This window comes from Ochotona princeps, chromosome 5 (assembly GCF_030435755.1).
Source record: "Ochotona princeps isolate mOchPri1 chromosome 5, mOchPri1.hap1, whole genome shotgun sequence".
NCBI lineage: Eukaryota > Metazoa > Chordata > Mammalia > Lagomorpha > Ochotonidae > Ochotona > Ochotona princeps.
Genome location: NC_080836.1, coordinates 75,911,551 through 75,926,019, shown reverse-complemented (window position 1 = coordinate 75,926,019; position 14,469 = coordinate 75,911,551). Strand labels below are relative to the sequence as shown.

Sequence of the window (14,469 nt, the reverse complement as noted above, 5' to 3'; positions counted from 1 at the left end):
AAGGAAATGGGGGACTTTAAGTGATTTAAACAGGTTTCTTTTTTCTGTATTAGAGCAGGGGGAGGGTAGAGGGAGGAAGAGAGAGAGAGCAAGTGAGTACTCAGCAGATTGATAGGCTCAATCCTTGGTCTAAGACTGTGTCTATCAGATGACTTGGATGATAATTTTGATCCTGCAGAAGGGGTATATTTATGAAGTACTCTTTAGTAGCTTAAACGCCTTGTAAAGTTTAAGGACCCTGCTTTGTGTTGAATTCTGACTCCTCAAAAGACATGTGAGGGCTCGGCGTGATAGCCTAACGGCCAAAATCTTCGCCTTGAACACACTATGATCCCATATGGGCGCTGGTTCTAATCTAATGGGAAGTGGCGGCCCCACCTCTCATCCAGCAACTTGCTTGTGGGCTGGGGAAATGGACCCTGCACCCCTGTGGGAGATCTGGAACAAGCTCCAGGCTCCTGGCTTTGGATTGGCTCAGCTTCATCCATTGTGGCTGCTTGGGGAGTGAACCATCAGATGGAAGATCTTCCTCTCTGTCTCTCCTTCTATCTGTATATCTGCCTTTCCAATAAAAATAAATAAATCTTAAAAAAAGATATGTGAACATGTGAGCACAGCTTTGTTTGAAAAAAGGGTCTCTTAAGATCTATTCAAGTTAAGACAAGGTTATATAGGATTAAGAGATAGGCCTGAATCCCATGACTGATGTTCTCATAAGAAAAGGGAAACTTGTGGCCAGTGTTGAGGTACAGTGGGTAAAGCTGTCACCTGCAATGCCAGCATGCCACGTGGGTGTTGGTTTGTGACCTACCTGTTCCACATCCAATCCAGTTCCCTGCTAATGTGCCTGGGAAAGCAGCAGACAATGGCCAAAGTGCTTGGGCCCCTACATTTTTTGGGGAGACCAGGATGGAGATCTAGACTCCTTGTTTTGGCCTGGTCCAGCCCTGGCAATTGTGGCCATTAGGAGAGTGAACCAGAGGATGGAAGTTCAATCTGTGTGTGTGTGTGTGTGTGTGTGTGTCTCACTCTCTCTGTGACTCTGCCTTTCAAATAAAAAAATAAATCTTTTAAAAAAATAAGAGGGAAATTTGGACATAAATATCCAGGGGGAAACTGCCATTTGGAGTCACAGATTAGCGTGACACATCTACAAATCAGGCACACCAAGGACCCCTGCTATCCTCTGGAATCTGCCCAGGAGAGATTAAGAAGGGTCCGCCCTGGAGCTAGCAGAGACAGCATGGCCTTACTGGCATGTGGATGTCAGACTTGGTCTCCAAATCTATGAGGAAACTCAGTTCTGTTGTGAGTCAGCCAGTCTGTGGTACTGACAGGAAGCCTTGTGCAACTAATTCAGGCCCTTGATGAGGCAGGCAAGCAAGTAACTGGATGGAGCACTGAGGTGTCAGGTGGGCGGTATTGTCCACCTGCTAATCCTTCCCAGTGCTAATGCTGTGCACGTCTCTTCAAGTCTGTGCTCTGGCTGGCAGGGAACGGCTTGACATTCTTCCCTGCTTCCAGGTGGATGGTCTCTGCTTGAGCCACAGCTGAAGCAGGGAACTGCATGGGCCTTGGATGACATTGTTGGTGGAAAGGGGCAGCTGGAGACACACTTCCTGCTTGGCCTTGGGTCCTACCTACCTCCCAGGGCTTCCACGAGCTGCTCCTCGGAGGGCTCCGGGTGGTTCCTGAGCAGTGTATAAAGGGACATCACCATCCCAGGTGTGCAGAAGCCACACTGGGTCCCGTGGCTTTTGGCAATCCTTTCCTGGAAGGACACATGAATGGTTCGGGCCATACCTTGCTGCTGCTGCTGCCAACTGTCACCAGGGTTGCAGCCTGTGTGTCCTTTGTCACGGTAGAACCCACTGTTAGCAAACATATCCTGTACCTTTAATCAGCATCTGGCAGGGTCCCTTTTCCTCGGCTGCCCCTGGAGGAAGTAGCCCTGCAGCCATAGAGCATCACTTGGGAATCACTTCCCAAGGTCAAGTGCTCAAACCCTTCTAACAGAGAGTTAGTGATGTGCAGTCTCCAATCCCATAGCAAGAAATGGTATGTGTGGATATTCCCAAAGCGATTTCCTTGAAGTAGGTATTTAACCTAGACTCCAGTTAGGATGCCTGGATCCTACATTGGAGTATCTGGGTTCAATTCCTTGCTGTGGTTCCTGACTTCAGCTCCCTGGAATTGAAGACCCTGGAAAGCAGTGATGGTGGCTGAGGTACTTGGATCCTTGACACCCACCTGATAGATGTGGATTACATTTCTGGCTCCTGGCTTCAGCTTGCACTGACCCCCTCACCCTGGTCACTGTTGGCATTTGGGGAGTGTAGCAGTTAATGGAATCTCTCTCTTTCTCTTTCTGCCTCTCAAGTAAACTTGGAGTTAAGATGACCAGTTTTCTTGAACACCTGCACATCTTGCATAGTTCTGGTTACGAAGCTGTCCCCGCTCCTTTCTAGGCTATTATTAACTTGGAGGCTTTCACTGCTCTCACTTTAGTGTCTTCTTTGTTGGTTCTGAGGCAGCTCTGCTTTTCCAGGTCCAGTGTTTTGGTCTGCATCCTAGATTCCTGGATCCTTGCTGCTCCAAGCGTAGCCTGTGGGCCAGTGGTGTTGGTTCCGCCTGGGAACTCTAGGAAGAGCAAAACCATTGCTCCTGCTCCAGACATCCTGAGTCAGGATCTGTGCCAGTAACAAGCTCCTCGGTGAGTCACAGGCACACCAACTATGGGGAAGCCCTGTTCTAGATTTTCTAATGCAGTAAGATCCTAGATCTCTCATTCTTCTGGGAGCATCCTGTCCCAATGCTGGCAGACATTGCTGGCTCCTTTGCACTGGCTGACCTCACTGGGGCTGCCAGGGTTAAAGCCAGACACCCCCAGGGCCTCTCCTACCTAGGAGGTAGGGTTGGCCTATTGACTCTGTGAACCCCCATGACAGTGACAAGGGAATCAATGTGTTCTCTGCCAGTGCAAGCCATGTGGCTCCAGGGTATATGGAGAAGCCATTATCCTCTTGCTCAGTTTTGGATCCCACTCATTCCCCCAGTCCTCTGTGCCACAGGGAATAATCCTATATTTTATCTCCTTAACATCGTTTACATCTTTGGAGATGTTTTATTCCTTGTGTAATTTCCTTTATGTCATGTCTACTCTGGATCATAGTCCAAGTGGCATTAAAATTTTGAAAATTCTGCTTATTGTTCAAGTAGAAAAAGAAAAAAAACATGGTCACCTAATGAAGAGTGGATGGTTTTCCAGCTTTCATTGAAGTTATTTAACATATACCCTGCGTCTGAACAACATGCATCCAAAGCTTCCATGTACCTGACCACAACCTAAAAAGCTCAGTCAGCGAGTTATGCAACATTTGGTAAGAAGATACAGAAGTAAGCCAAGGGGAATGTGCTTTTACCTGGATGGGGTGAATTCGTGTCTTGATGCTTCCCACACCTTCCACGGTGGTGACAGCAGCTCCATGTAGAGAACAGATGGGCACCAGGCAGGCAGTGACAGAGACATGCCTTTGTAGGAGAAACACAAGGGGAAATGAAGGGAGCAGCACAGTCCTGCCCTGTGCTTGAGTGGGGCAGCACAGTCCTGCCCTGTACTGGAGCCAGGAAGGGCATGAGAAAGCCTCCCCGGCCATCCCTTGGCTGAGGACATGGGGAGCTGGAGGTGGGATGGGGAGGGGAAGGATGGGGACTGCTCTAGTGAATATAATGAACCTCTGGAAAATGTTCAAGCCCACTTGCTCAGGAACAATGGAAATGTACCCATCCGACTGGGCCTGGGAATGTGATACTGGCATTGTAACAAGCATAAGGCAGGTTGGTGTATTTTATATTTGTTAACACACATGGAACTTTTGCTTGAAATTTTAAGCTCTCTGAATTCAGGACAACAATTAGATGACCTGCATTCTCAACCCACCTCTCACTCTTCCTTAAAATGTTTATCTATTTATATGAAAGGCAGAGTGACACACACACGGAGAGAGAGAGATAAGAGAGGGAGAGGAAGAAGGAGAGGGAGGGAGAGAGGGAAAGAGAGAGAAAGAGAAGGGGAGAGAGGGGGGGGATAGAGGGGGGGGGAGAGAGAGGGAGGGAGGGTAGGAGGAGAGAGAGAGAGAGAGAGAGAGAGAGAGAGAGAAATCTTCTAGCCACTGGAGTTGGGCCAGTCTGAAATGGTGAGCCTGACACTCTATCTGGGATTCCCATGTGGGTGCAGAGGCTCCAAGCACTTGGGCCATAGTGTAGTTCTTTTCCAGGCTCATTAGCAGGGAGCTGGACCAGAAATGGAGTAGCTGGGACTCAAATCATTGCTCTTGCAGGACACTGGCATCATCAGTAGCTGCTTAGCCTAGATGCCATGGTGCTGGCCTCTTAGGCCACCTCTGGAATTTTTGGGTTATTGCATTTAGGGGAAGTCCAAGGTCTGGCATCTGGCTCCTAACTGAAAGGCAAAACCATGGCGTAGATGCTTGCTCTTCAGGTTTGGAATTTGTTTTAGAGCCAGAAAAACAAATGGGAATTAAAGCTCTTGTACAGTGACTAATTACACGACTACAAACACATTGCCTCATCCCTTTGAGTCTATTTCCTCCTCTGTAAAATGTTGCAGTTTCTTGACCCAGGATGCCTAGACAGGCCTTGGGAGCTTCAGGATCTTGTTGCCATTATATGTCAAATGTCAGGAGTTTCCAGAGGGCACTAAGATGGAGAAGGTGGAAAAAGTTTCAACATCTTTCTTAACTGTGAGTTGAGCCTGCAAGCAAGGTGAAGAAGAGACCGCCATGGACTTCTGACAGAATACCTTATCTTCTTGGCTATGGGGTCGTGCTCCGACACCATCACAGTGCAGGCACCACAACCTCCTGTTCCGCAGGCATACTTGGTGCCTGTGAGACGCACTGGAAGGGAGGTGGTCAAGGAAGACAACCCAAGGTGGACAGCAGGACATCCCCGGGGTGTGGCTGGTGGTGGAGTGGCAAGGAGCAGGTGTGGGCAGTTATCAGCCTACCTCTCCATTAGTGTGTGATGCTGACATTGCAAACAGAGAGGAGTGATACTCTGTTTTCACAGGCTTATTACAGGTATCTTACATATAAAAAAGCTCTGAAAATTCTGTTTCCTTATAGGGTGCTCTTCTATGTTTTCTTCTGCTTTCCATCATGCGACTTAGCTACTCTACAGATTACCAGTTTGCCCAGTAATGGATCCTGGCATTTGCAAGTGAGTCTTTACAGGAATCTCGTATTTTCAGATTCCACCCTGAGCATTTCTCTGCTCTCAATTTGTTCACCTCTGATTTCAAATCCAGGCTCAGCCCTAGCGCCTTTTTATTCATCCTTCTCCCCAATTTTGATGCATTGTCATGCTATTTGTGGGATTGGATGTGATTAATTAGACTGCTAAAAACACTTCTGAATTGCTACCTCTATTGGCACTGTCCGTTGGGTTTTCCTGTCTTTTTTTTTTAATCCTAGGATTTGCTCATCTTAATTAAATCAAGTGCAACTCAGAGGGCTCATGCTGATGACTAGGGTGGGCTGAGTGTGCCTGGAGAACTTCTGTGCAGGGGGCCAAGGACAGTCCCCACTCAGCTTTCAGCAAGGCCATGGCCTGCCAGCAGTGGGCGCGCCCCATTTGTCATGAGAAGTTGACAAACACTGACTTTAAAAAATATGCCATTTCCTAATTCTCAAACATTGCTAGGTAATTCAAAGTCATGTAGGCTTTTATATGAAATCTGTTCAGAGGCTGATTTCATTATTTTTAAGCTCTGCAATATTTTTGTTCTTGGATTTACCCCGGAGAGCATGTTTGCTCTGATGTAGATCTAAGTTACAGTCCTTGCAAGGATGGGGAAAATCAGATATGAGATCAGATGCAAGGGTGCAAAATCTCCAAGGCCACATGCTCTCACCGAATCTGTGGTATTTGGTGTTGTGAAGGGCCTGGCACATACAACTTCAGCTGCTGTTACATAAGTGCCTTTGAGAGACCTGGAAATCCCATACGGGAATAATTAGCTCCAAACTAAAAAGCTTAGCTTCTATTTCATGCTATTAAATCGGATATAATAAACTCAGGGGAAACTTCATCCTCTCCCAAACAGGCCAATTAGCCTAATAGCTTTAAAACCATGGCCAAAAAACAAATAGAGAGTGAGGGCCAAGGGGGCTGACTGTTTAGATGGAAATTTGATGAGTTTGCCCTCTGAGAGCAAACCTTAAACTTAAGGTTTAAGGCAAACAGACATAACCGAGACATTGTTTCAAAGGATCCAGTTCTTCCGTAGGAAGGTCAGCAGTGTCACTTCAGGGTCAGCATTCCTCTCTTTCACCTGCATGGGAATGAGAAGAGAAAACGGTTATGGGGATTGAATCCACAACAGAAGGTCTGTTGGGGCCTATCTGGTTTAGTATTGGCCTATCTGGTTTAGTATTGGCCTATCTGGTTTAGCTTTTGTCAAGCCGCTTTCACATGTATTTCCAGGACAGATGCCCTGCAAAGCAAGTGTGACACCCTGCTCTCTGTGTGTGGGAATGGTTGCAATGTCAAGAGGCCCCTAGAAGCTGTGTTCTTCATCTCTGCCCACTGTGTACCTTTGCAGACTCATCTTATTCAGGCTGTGGTACTCTAGAAATGTTTCACATCTAGCAGGGACTTTGCATGTGTGGGTGTGTGCATGTACAGTGCAGGGTCTTGTAGGGACAAAAACCAGGTGGGCAGTTTCTGGAATTTCTGAGAAATACCTGGTGGGGTGTACACTAGATAGCATCAGGGATTTTATGGATTTGGGTGGCAGAGGAGGGTAAAGGGAAAGCCTCAGTCATTGTGGAAGGCCCTGGAACCTGCCAAACCCTTCATTGGAAGTCTGGCCCTATAGCAAAACGTTTAGTATTTCATCTCATACCCAGGGTGGCTCTCGTCAGGGCAGGAGAATCCTGCCCTCCTTCCAACTTTGGCATATAGAGGATTTACCATCTAGATGCCATGAAGGAACTTCTTTGGTGCCTCTTTTTTATTTGCTTGCCCCAGATATTTCCTTTGACTTTGTCTTGGGTGTTGTGCAAACACCTGTAACCCACGTATACATTAGCGGGAAGAAAGGTGGGGTGGACTGTGAGTGGTGTACACTTGCTTTGGTGCCGCAAGGAAAACATACATTTCTGTAGATCTTTTTTTTTTTCAGATTTATTTATTTTATTACAAAGTCAGATATACAGAGAGGAGGAGTAACAGAGAGGAAGATCTTCCGTCCGATGATTCACTCCACAAGTAAGCAGCAACGGCCGGTGCTGCACCGATCCAAAGCCGGGAACCTGGAACCTCTTCCAGGTCTCCCATGCGGGTGCAGGGTTCCGAAGCTTTGGGCCATCCTCGACTGCTTTCCCAGGCCACAAGCTGGGAGCTGGATGGGAAGTGGAGCTGCCGGGATTAGAACCGGCGTCCATATGGGATCCCGGGACGCTTAAGGGGAGGACTTCAGCCTCTCGGCCACGCCGCCATTTTTGTAGATCTTAAAGAACAAAAGGACTACAGGAAGATGCTTCCAACTGGCTACAAGTGAGTTCTGCAAATGGATGCTTCCTGACCATGGGATCCCACAAAGCCTCTAGCTTAGAGAGAAAGTTTAAATATAAAATGAAAAAATAAGTTCTGACACACTAAGCTAAAGGGTACAGAAATGAACTGGTTAGAGCTCAACATTTCCATAAGCAGGAATTCTCCATTTTCTATATAGAGCTCTATTCAATCATGCTACACATGCACAATTAAAATTCCACTGTTTCCTGGTTCCCTCGGGAGCTCCCAATCAACGAATGAAGGCCCCTCTGCTTTACACTTACCTCAGGTTCTTTATGCAAATATATTGAGCATGTGGCTAGATAATATCTTAGCTCTGGCTTCTACCCGATCACACATCCAGCTGTATTTCTTTTAACCCTTCCTTTTGGCTGTAGCTCCTGCACTCTGGATTCATGATTCAGAAGGTTAACAGCAGAAGTCAGGACAAGGGGCTGCTTTGGCTTTTGAGTCTTTAAAACAGAGGCCAGTGGAACAAGTAAGTAGGAACCTAGCTCCTAACATCATTTTAGAAGAATGCATGGTGATTACTGGCTTGGGAGCCCAGCACAAGAGTGAGCCTCTGTTCTCTTTTCTAGGGTCACGTGTTAACTGGAAGTGAGCCTAGCCAAATTCCCACTAGGTGTGTGGGATCAGAGGACTCAGGGGCCCTGGAGGCAAGGGGGAGAGGTCCCAGAGAACCCATATGCCTCAGGAGCCACATAATGGCTCCCTTGGTAGACTTGGGGGAGGGAGGGCCTGGAAGAGGGCACTGAGGGGAACTGCTGGCCAGCATGAGGGATGGTGAGGACCAGAGAGGAGAATGACAAGGAGAAGCTGGCTTCTTGATGCTCTGCTTTTGCCAAATAACTTCTTCCTGGAACTTGGCTGTGACCCAGAAAGAGACAGGGCCTCAGAATAGACTGTGATAGCATTTCAACCAATTTTGTATAAACAGAGGCCCAACAAAAATTAAGTTAATAAACAAAAATATAAACAAAGCTCTATTTCTTGTTTTCTTGAGTTTGAAGACAAAGGAGTGCTAGATAATGTGCTTATACATATCAAGCCCATTATTAAGTAATTTATAAAACATTGGGGGGTTCCTAACAATGAAAGAGAAACAGTTTTCTTTTTATCTTTACAACAATTCTGGGAAGTGGATTCCCAAGTTGAGGATTCCAAAATTCAAAGGTTGCATGAGCTTATATAGGTAATGGCAGAGTCAGACTGGATCAGGGGCACCAAGGCACTTATGATCAATGTCAGGTCATTATCTACCCCCACTCCAAGACACACGTTGCTGAGCCCCAACTGAGAGGGATTGGTCATGTTAGGATGGGTTTCCAGTTCCTGGTTTTTCGCCCCTGTGTAGAGGGGTTGTAACCCAAGTGGGCCATAAGAGCTGTTCTCAAGTAGCCATTTTACTGTAAACCACAGTAGAAATATCCAACACTTACCTTCCTCCCATTGACAAAGAAAACCAACTCATCTGGGCTTGATGAGGAGGGCATTGCACCTGCAGTTCAATTCTACCTTGTGGTTCTAGGCGGGAAGGCTCCTTGGTACCAGCCACAGAAATGAGCAGAAAGGACTGAGGTCCAAGCCACTGGAGAGTCCTTCTGAGCGAAGGCAGGCAACCTGGTGCCTCAGAGAGGAGGGCGTGAGGTGGAGACTGCCTTGCTGTGTGACAATCTTAATCCAGAGCACCTGGATTTAAAAAGAGGCCCAGCTTCTCATCTTACACCATATTCCCCTAATCCTGGCTTCAAACGGGTTTGGAACACAGCCCACATTTCGACTTGCTTTTTCTGAAGTGTGATGGCTTTCATGTGAAAACCACAACAGCAGGCTGAGCTCAAGTCCACTGCACACACTGTTGCAGTTCCAGAAATATAGCATGAATGGATTTCACTCTCAGCAGAGCATTGGAAGTGGGCTTCCAGAGATCTCTCTCACTGCCCCTAACCTTTTCCTTATCTCATTGCAGAAATGCTTGCTCATAGACAAACATTGGGACAAGTTCAGTTTCTGCTCTGGTGAAAGTGGTTATGTGAGGTGCTGCATCCACCAGCCCCGCCCCCCATATTCTCCCTACTTCCTCTTCAACTGTAGGATGATGCCATTGTATCTGCAGTAATGAGATAAAAAACTGAGGCCCAAAGAGGTAGGATGAATATCTCAATGTCACTCAGAAATACATGGCAAAGCAGGAATCAAAACCAAATTCTCCTTGCTTGGAACACCTGCAAGTGTACAGTCTCCTTGATAAACTTGATCCTCCTAAATGTCTCCAGTGTGGATTGTCCATTACAGTCCATGTTAGTGCATCCACCTACCCAGACACTTGATGCAGGGATTGGCTGGGACAGTGATCCAGTATTTTCTGCTTTACATCCTCTGAAAAGGCACTTGACATCCTTTGCTGGCATAGATGAGCTAGCTCTCATGTCTGCCGAGTGCATCTGAGTATGCTGTCCACTGCACAGATGTCAGCAACTGAGGAAGCTCAGTCCCGATACATGCATACTAAAGTCAGACCACACATCCTGTGATTTTCCCTGTGGCCAGGTTCTGAGTCCAGCGATCCAGTCAGGGAGTCCATCAAGAACCCTCACCTGGGGTGACCTTAGATATGACTCTAAAGTGTGGCAGCCAGTGCAGGAATAGGTTCAGTCTGTTACCTGCACCAGCCAACATACATACCTATGGATGTAGCTGCCTGGTTCCACCTCCAGCCCCATCTCTCATGTGAACCGATGGATGCTGTGGCCTAGCCAAGCCAGTTTCATCACAGGTCTGGTCCTCAGGCATACCAGTGGGTGCAGCCTAGTTGAGGAGACTACTCCCAGCAGACCCACCCCAGCCCCAGTTTTTGCATGTGATACAACCTAGCTGGGTTTGTCCTGCATCCCATCTGGCTTTTGTACACACCCATGGGTGTTGCCATTTATCTCAGCGTAACCCATCCTTAGACTCAGCCAGCATGTGTCTGATGGGTGCTGCCGCCTTGACCAGCCTGGCTTGCCCAGCCCTGGTTTTCATTCTCACTGGTGGGAACTGCAGTCCAGCAGGGGAGTACCCACAGTTCCCCTACCAGGCCTGCTCCTAGCTCCAGATGTTACACCTGCCAGGGGGTTACTGTTGTCCAACTTGATATGATCTGGACCCGGTTCTGGCACTTGCCAGCTGGTGCTGTAGCCTAGCCCAGCTGGCCCACACCCATTCTGGCTTTTTCTTGCTTCAGCAGGTGTGGCAGTGTAGACAAATTTTTTCAGCTCAAGTGAGGCCTAGGACTTGTTCTTAAGTCCTTGTGAAGCAAGTAGCTGCTTCTAGGGTCTGCTTTCATGAGAGGTGGTGAGATCTAGCTCCCCAGCACTTCGTTCACAAGTTCTTGGAATCCCAGCACCATCTTGGGGGCCATTCGTTGCTGTTAAGGTGAAGACTCACAGTGCAGCCATTCTTCAGGCCCCCCACATCAACACCTGGCATTTCCCTTGATGTGACTGATTGATGAAGCTCCTCTGTCTCCCTTGGTCCAGGTGCAGCTTCAGAGTTACCATCTTTCCATTTATTCACAGTTATAATGCCTTCACCCACAGGCATACCTGTCTTCATAGGCCTGTGGGGATGAGTATTTATGCATGTGCTAGAGTGTGTGTGTGTGTATGTGTGTGTGTGAATATTAAAATGGTACACATTTACAACAGGTTCAAAAAACAGTGTGGTGGGGTTAGAGGACAGGGAGGGAGAAAGAGGAGGAGAGGTGGTGGAGGGGGGAAATCCCTGTGCCTATAAAACAATATCATGGAGAACAATTATTAAAAAAAACCTAAAACAAAACAAAAACCTGCCAATGACTCTTCTCTCCTCTCCTCTCTTTCCTCTCTTCTCTCCTCTCTTCTTCCTTTTTTTATTGATTACATTGCATTATGTGACACAGTTTTATAGGCACTGGGATTCCCCCCACCCTCCCCAAACCCTCCCCCGATGGTGGATTCCTCCACCTTGTTGCATTACCACAGTTCAGATTCAGTTGAGATTCTTTCATTGCAAGCATATACCAAGCATAGAGTCCAGCATCTTATCGTCCAGATAAGTTCAACGGTTTGTTGGGGAGACCATCTCTGGTCTGAAGGTTCTTCTCTTCTTCCTTTCCTTTCTTCTATTCTTTGTTCCTTTTCTTATTCAAACATTTATTTATTCATTTGAAATGCAAAATAACCAGAGCAAGACAGAATCTTACCTATGGATTCATTCTCCATATGGCAATTGCTGACAGGTCTGGGTCAGGCTGATACCAGGAGCCAGAAACTCTGTTCTGGTCTCCCACATGGATAGCACAGGCTCAGAGTCTTAGGGTGCCTTCTGCTGCCTTTCCAGACACACTGGCAGAGAGCTGGATTGGAAGCAGAGCAGGTAGGACTCGAATCAGTGCTCCTACATCAGGCTGGATGCCACTATCACAAGTGGTGACTTAACCCACTACTGACACAACGTCAGCTCCACTCTCTGTCTTGGCTTCAGTCTTCCCAGACTTTGGCATACAGCCCAAGCTTTTCCTCAATCACCCCAGCTCAAGAATCGTTTCCCTTACTCTCACGCTCTCCATTCTTCACCCTGTGTCCCATTCTCCATGGCATGGATGTTTCTTTTCCTTTTTATTTGATTTCACGAGGTTTAAGGTATTACTCTTGGTTCACCACTGTACCCTCAGGCCTCGCATAGTGCCTATCATGGAGCTGATGCCCAGTAAGCACTGGATGACTGGCAAAGGTCTCCTATGTCTGTGATGGCATTGCCTCGGCCTGTCTCACTGACTGCCTTCTCATCCCCTTTGTCAGCCATCGGGAAGCAGCTCCAAACCTCTCTCCTCTCCTTTCTCTCAGTTACCACGGCAACTGCTGATCCAAATAATTGATTGTTTACTTTTTATTCAGTAAACCAGGAGTTGGGAAGCTTGTCTCTAATCTACCACTAATCAGATATTTTTTTTTTCATGTTTATGGCTCATTTTTTTCCAATTCAGTATTAGCCCCAGAGCTTAGAATAGTTAGTTGTATGCCATACAATGATAAGCATGAATGGCAGTACATATGTTGCAGGGTTTAATTCTTAAAACACTTTTAAAGGAAGGAAACTTTAATGATTCATTCATCCATCTCTTCAACAGTGATGGCGCACAGCTACAATGGGAAGTGGTAGGAGTACAGTGAAGCAAGACTGACCACGTTCCTTTCTGAGATATTTAAGGGTTAGTAAGACAATCAACATGCATTTAAACATCTATGACTGTAACAGGCATAGAACAGGAAAACCAGCCTTGTTTTGGGGGAATGGATCAGAGAGGGTTTTCCCGAGAAAGGAACATCTAATCCTAAAAGTTGGGAAGGAGCTGATTTTAGGCAAAGTGAGAATAGAGGCAGGCCAGAGGAGCAGGTGAAGGCATGGAGCCTCCCACTGTCTGTTTCTTCTGAAGGCAGAATGAGACAGGGATTACTAATTGTAATTTGCCTGACTCCCCTACCAAACAGGACAACCTGCAAAAATAAAGGGCACATGATTATCATTTATAAGAGCTTGGATGCTGCCCGTGCACACAAAAAATGTCATCATGGTGGTTCAAGATATTTATCAGAATAAATCCTTCAGTGTCAACATAAAACACAGGCATTTGAGGTAGAAGAATGGCTTTTAGAGCACTGCTGGGAGGGGGTGTGTTATTGTACTGGGTTTGGATGACACCAAAGCACTTTGGATCAGGGTTCCAAACATATTGATTGCTGGGAAAGTGAAAACAGACACCAATTGGCTTTAGAGAAGCATTTTTTTCCTTGTTCTTTTTTTCCCAACCTGTCTGAGCCAGGAAAGCCTTTGTTTAAGTGTAGTCTTGTGAAGTGTAGACAAGTTGAGCACAAAGGGTTCTGGTACCTTTGGCTTTCTCTCCTTTGGGAAACTGCAGAACCCTCTCGAGTGAACCAAGGCTGCCCACCATAAAGGTGGGGTGCAGTGATTCCCCAAGATTTTCTGACTCTCAGAGATTTTTCAAGTTACTTGCCAAAGGCAATCACTCTTTCTTTTAATGAGAAAAGAAAATTGAATTTTCTCCTTTAAAAAAATTTTAAAAAAAGATTTATTTATTTTTGTTGCAAAGGCAGATCCACAGACAGAGAAGGGGATACAGAGAGAAAGATTTCCCATATGTTGGTTCACTTCCTAAGTGGCCACAATGGCCAGAGCTGAGCTGATCTGAAGCCAGGAGTCAGGAGCCTCTTCCAGGTTTCCCATGCAGGTGCAGAGTCCCAGCTTTGGGCCATCCTCTGCTGCTTACCCAGGCTATAAGCAGGGAGCTGGACAGGAAGTACAGTAGCTGGGATAACAACTGGTGCCCATATGAGATCCCAGGCATGGAAGGCAAGGACTTAACCACTGAACCACCCCAGTTGGCCCTTTATTTTTTTATTTCTAAAGATTTATTCATGTGGATCACAGAGTGATACAGAGAAAGAGATCTTCCATTCTCAGGTTGAATCCCCAAATGGCCATGACAACCCGGGGCTGGACCAGGAAACTGGAACTTCTTCATGATCTCCCACATGGGTGCAGGGTCCCAAGAACATGGCCCATCTTCTACCACCTACCCAAGTGTGTTAAGCAGAGAACTGTATTAAAAGTGGAGCTGCTGGGATTCAAGCCAACACTCAAAAGGGATGTTGGTGTTGCAAGTGGCATCTTACCTTGCTTTGCCATGATGCTGGCTCTAATTTTTAAATGGCTTGTTCTGGTGAGTAAGGGAAACTCCACATATAAACCCAGGTGCTCCCATGTTTGTAACAGAAAATGGATTTATGATTTATATCAAGAAATCCCTGAATATACAAAAGAGTT

General features: G+C 46.7%; 1 protein-coding gene across 1 annotated transcript in view; it reads right to left on the bottom strand.

Annotated features, from left to right (window-relative positions):
* The window catches only part of LOC101522091 (aldehyde oxidase 2), a 75,525-nt gene extending 66,430 nt beyond the window's left edge, over window positions 1-9,095 (bottom strand). Inside the window, exons 1-5 of the mRNA XM_058664805.1 lie at window positions 9,042-9,095; window positions 6,301-6,355; window positions 4,823-4,922; window positions 3,423-3,531; window positions 1,645-1,771 (exon numbers count right to left, since the gene is read on the bottom strand). Of these exons, the coding sequence (XP_058520788.1) occupies window positions 1,645-1,771; window positions 3,423-3,531; window positions 4,823-4,922; window positions 6,301-6,355; window positions 9,042-9,095 (445 nt within the window). The remainder of the gene's footprint in view (window positions 1-1,644; window positions 1,772-3,422; window positions 3,532-4,822; window positions 4,923-6,300; window positions 6,356-9,041) is intronic.
* Window positions 9,096-14,469: the final 5,374 nt, after the last annotated feature.